This window comes from Pseudorasbora parva, chromosome 7 (assembly GCF_024679245.1).
Source record: "Pseudorasbora parva isolate DD20220531a chromosome 7, ASM2467924v1, whole genome shotgun sequence".
NCBI lineage: Eukaryota > Metazoa > Chordata > Actinopteri > Cypriniformes > Gobionidae > Pseudorasbora > Pseudorasbora parva.
Window position 1 is genome coordinate 46,336,621 of NC_090178.1, and position 5,327 is coordinate 46,341,947.

Here is a 5,327-nt window from a genome sequence, read left to right on the forward strand (position 1 = left end):
CTACTTTACTAGTCTAATTGGGTGGGCAGAAAGCTATGCTATAATCAGAAATTATATATATATATATTTAGCAAAGTAAGAACTAATACAACAACTAAGAAATAAATGTGTAGGCTACAAAGTTGCACAAGTCAGGATTGGTGTAAAAATGCGCGTTAAACTCACAGCTCGAGCAGTGATGGAGCGCAGCATTATAAACAGAAACGCTCTGAGTCAAGAGCTGCTCGTGTGAACACTGCACTTTGCTTAATTAAATATCTTCGAATCGTTTCGTTTAAAAGTGGACATTTCAAGCTTTCTATACGCATATTTCTCATGTCTGAGGCAAGTATAGCCTGCTGAGTTTGGGTTTATTTATGAGAAGCGCGCTCCAGTTCATGAGCAATGAAAGCGATCACTCCCACGACTTCACCTCGCGATTATAGTCTGCTGTTTGCTTTTTATTTATTAAATCCAGGCAATTGGCCCAAGAAACCTTTTTTAAAATTAAGATACAATTTAAACAAAACGAAATAAATGCTTTCTACAAAACAAAATTTTATATTAAACTAAATATAACCACCAAAATCATTTCTGACCCACTCGCATCTTTTCACTCATCATAATCAGATTAAACATGTAAAAATAATATTATAATATTTAAACATAAATATGAAGGAAAAACATTATTTAAATGGCAACAACAAAGTAAGCTACAGATAAATGTCTGAGCTGGATTTGAGCAAGCATCAGTTTACCGGTGGTGAGCGGATCATGAGCGCGCGCCTGCGGATTATTGAACAATCGTCATTTACAATGATGATAGTTTCAAAGCAGCTTCAAAGTGTTAAACATGAAAATATTGCAACAAAATGTTATTTGACTGTACAGTCGCTGTGGAGAAAACTGAAAACTAAATGTAGTTTAATCATGAGCCTCACCAGTCCGCTTCGCTGCGCTTTGCTCATTACAGGCTCGTTCTCATCAAACGCCCACGTATTGAACAATCTGGTCGGGCTCGGACACAACGTGCACGGGCTCGGGTAGGGTCGGGCTTGATTTTTTGAGCTCGATTAGCAGACACGTTGTGTACGAATCCAGTCTATGAACGTTGCAAAACATTTGTCAACACACAGAAAACTGGATAACTGGATAGGATTTGTTTTACTGTTTATTAAAAATATGGTTTATGTCACCTGGTCAGAGGAGAGTCAACGTTTTTTGAGCGCAATTCACACTCATCGGTAATTCAAGTACAAAATTGTCCAAATGCCTCACGTGCAACATGGATTTGGTCTTCCGAACTTTTGATTTTGATTAATATGTTAAATATGAGTCCATCTACTCTACATCACTCAAAATCACAATAACAGATCAAAGGGCGGGACAAATTTGTTTTGATGTGTGCCAAAAAAAAAAGTAAATATAGGAAAAACCGTGACTGTAGCTTCTGTGGTTTTCTTCATGCATCTCGAAGACGTTGCTGCAGCTGTTCAGGATTTAGTTTGTCTAAGTTTTTTATTTTCTTTATGGTATCACAGACGGACTGTGATGGTGAGATCAGATCAGGCAGTATTACCAATGAGCCTGGGTATTAATACATAGTAAACAAGGAAAATATTGATAAAACAGTTCATGTTTCTGTTTGGCTATTGGAACAGAGAGCAAAGATTTCAGTATAGTCATCTCATCACGTGTGTTTGTGAAAAGCTGTGTTTCTCCACGTGTCATAATCTCAGCTGTTGACTCCCATAGGGATCGGATGAAACCATTCGAGTGGTCTCCATGGACAAGGACTATCACGTGGAGTGCTATCACTGTGAGGTGAGTTGAGCTTGAGATGACGACGACAATACGGTCAGAAACATACACAAGTCTCACCTGTGCTCTTATTCAGTGTCATTCTCTGTGATTAAAGAGGTCATATGAGGCTATTTTAAAAGTTCATTATTTTGTTTATTGGGTGTAATCATAGACCGTAAAAAAATATGGACGCCTCGTCTTCATCCATTTCCGCTGAACAGAGTTGAAGCTTTGTGACGCCCTGCACGGCTCTGACATTTGTGTCCACGAGAGCTGCTTTTTTTTGCTATCCTCGAGTGTCTTGTTTACCTGCAGTCCCGATAATTCAGCTCCGTCAGTTCCTCCTGACAACGAACATGTTTGGACATATGCAAATGTTGGGGGCGTGCATATAAGTGATCCCCAGCGATTGCGTCACAGTTGGCGTTATGTTGAGAATCACTTATTTTTCCGTGGTGTTTTTCATTCACGAGATTTACATATGAAGTAGGAGGCAATGGTGTTAATGTTTTAATGTTAAATTAGTCTTAACATTATTTATGAAGGTGTAATTGTACCAATTCAGATGCAAAATCTGTGCCATAATACTAATCAAGAAAAGCATTTTTTTTTGTTGCAGTGAATCCAAGTAAAGAAGCCTTTATTGTTGTAAATAAATCACCACTTCCCCTGAGTCCTGCATGCCTTGATATGTGATATAAACAAAGATGGGCTAATGCATTGAGCGGAGGAGCATGAATTTGAACTCTTCTCCCCAGGACTGTCACATGGAGTTGAATGACGAGGAGGGTCACCGCTGCTATCCTCTGGAGGGACGCCTGCTCTGTCACGCATGTCACCTCCAACACATCGACCCCGCCGGCCCTCTGACTACAGCAAACAACTACCACAGTCAGTTTTAAACATCTGCCACCCCCTTGTGGGCGTTCAGAGACATCACCAAAGATAACCAAAAATCAGATTACAATAAGAAAGTCGTTTAGTGTTGCTTGTGTGATACAAATGCTGTAAACAAAGAGCCATTGGCTTATGCAAAATGCTACATATTTTTGTAAATAGGGCAACCTTTACATATGTTATTACAAAACTTTGCAAACCCCTTTCTTAGTTTCCTGAATTGCCACCTAATAGTATATAAACATTTATTTAAGTATCTTTAAAGGAGTGCTGTTAGTGTTTTTATTCTCCTGTGCTGGTTGATACCAGTTGCATGATAAAAAAAGCTTCTTTTTTGTTTACTATGCATCAAGCTTAAACCAACCAATGCATCTTATCCGAGTGATCACATCTGTTGAGTCTTTATTTATTAAACATCACACACAGCAAAAAATTATTTGCTTAGTATTTTTGTCTTGTTTGTCGTCAAAATTTCTAAAAAATTCTTACATTAAGAAACATTTACTAGACAAGTAAAAATGATTGTCTTGTTTTGGGAAAAAATTACTCAAGTGTTTTAAGATTATTTTTCTTACTCCACTCGCAGATTATTTCTCATCCCCCCCCCCCCCCCCCCAATGAGAACCGAGACAAAAATACTAAGTAAGAAAAGCATTTTTTTTGCTGTGCACTTTCATGTTTCATGTGTACCTTCATGAGTTATTTTTATTCAGCAGTACAGCACAACTATTAAACTTGGCAGGTCAAACCCATATCTTTACTGACTGGAGCACTTGACACCAATTGCTCGCAATTATTTCTAAAACACTTGTTTTCCTTTTAATGACCTTGATTGTTTGTACATTTTGTTCAATGAAGATTTGGCACAATAAAATGTTGGGGCTTTGAGCAAGTTTGGCGGATTAGATCATAAACACTGTTCTTGCATACATTTTGATCATTTAAATGGGTTCCCAAACGTGCTTCTCCAAACACCAGATTAAGATGAAATGATCTTGAGGCCAGAAGTAACTGCAGCGTTTATTGTTTATAAGTAACCATGGGAAAGACTTAGTAAATCATTGATATGCCTTCTTTAACTTTCACAAGTTAAGCGATTGATTGTGTTCACTGCTTTATCTTCTCAGATATCTCTCTGTTACTTATTTATCCATCTTCTCCTATTAAAAAGTAGGATGTGATGTGTTATGCTGATGATATTGAAAAATAAAAGATTTTATGATTTATCAAGAATTGTTTTTCAACACTTCTATGCTAAAAGCGTAAAGTTCACCCAAACCTAGAAATGCTGTTGTTATTTACACGCCATGTCATTCCAAAACTGTCTGTCTGTCTTTTGTGGAGTATAAAATAAATGTTTCAGTGTTGGTCATCAACATTATTAAAAAACATAATTTGGTCACACTTTAGATTAGGGTCCAATTCTCACTATTAGATTGCTCTATTTCAAATGTTCACTACCAGAATATATGGGTGAACTATCCCTTTAACACATTTTCCTAAATAACCATAACACTTTTTTTAGACAACCACCTCAGAACCATTATAAACAGCACAGCTGTCAGATAAACCTTTTTCAGTGCTTGGCCCAATCCTCTTTTATAAATGTATTTTTAAATTAATGTTGTTTTTTATTGACGTTTTTTCACTGTCAATGTTTGTTCCTTCTAAAACCGAGTGCTACTACTAGAACCACAATTATTACAATGCAATAATTACTTAATCTATTAATCATGTAGAATCTCCGTTAGTTGCTGATGCAGTAATCGTTAATAAATGGGTTAGTTCACCATTAGTAATACATTAACTCATGATTATCTGTGCATTAGTTAAAGGTGCACTATTTAGTATTTTTGTATTAGTATTTTTGTATTGTATTTGCATTAGTAAAATATCCAAAAACCACTAGGGCAGTGTTATATATTTTGATCAGTTGCGTACTTACAATATCCCAAATGTTTCCAACTATTTGTAAATTGTGAGAAAATTGCTATTTTAACTAAGGACCGGGACGTGTCAGCATAGCGTCTGAGCAAGTCGCCTGTCAATCGCGTCATATCTGCGCTACCCTCGGTTTTATTCTGCAGAAGCGCTTTTCTCTTAGCAGTGTGAACAAGTAACGTCATAACATCATTTTAAACATACTTAAATATATCTAATATGATAAACAGAGCTGCATTACCTCATAATCATAACCATAAACGCGAAAATAGTGCGCGCGCCCGGCGACTGTGTCCCGTCATAATAAAAGTCCCGAGCTGTGTGTTTGTGTAACAATCACTCCAGCGGCCGTGCTCAGCTCCTCAACACTCGGTCCTGCTCTGCTTTACACTACAGTAACATTAATAACCGCATCCATGAATATGATTTCTGCCCGAGTCCTATTTTCCACCAGCTGTGAGGTGAAGACAACATGTCCCAAGATACTATCAAACTACACCTTTGTTTAGAATAGGCGCCCTCCAGTGGACTGAAAGTTGCATAGTGCACCTTTAAGCATGAATTAATGAATATTAGTGCACCCGTATTGTAAAGTGTTACCCATTTTTCCATTTATACCATTTACAGTTGACCGTGGAATATTTAGCAGGGGTGAAATCTCTCAAACTTCAAAAGTAGCATCCTATCACAGAACGACCCCATTTTTC

At 37.3% G+C, this 5,327-nt stretch overlaps 1 protein-coding gene across 1 annotated transcript in view; it reads left to right on the top strand.

Annotated features, from left to right (window-relative positions):
- The window catches only part of limd1a (LIM domains containing 1a), a 79,750-nt gene extending 75,845 nt beyond the window's left edge, over positions 1 to 3,905 (top strand). The window contains exons 7-8 of the mRNA XM_067449361.1: positions 1,735 to 1,803; positions 2,541 to 3,905. Of these exons, the coding sequence (XP_067305462.1) occupies positions 1,735 to 1,803; positions 2,541 to 2,684 (213 nt within the window). The 3' untranslated portion in view covers positions 2,685 to 3,905. The remainder of the gene's footprint in view (positions 1 to 1,734; positions 1,804 to 2,540) is intronic.
- Positions 3,906 to 5,327: the final 1,422 nt, after the last annotated feature.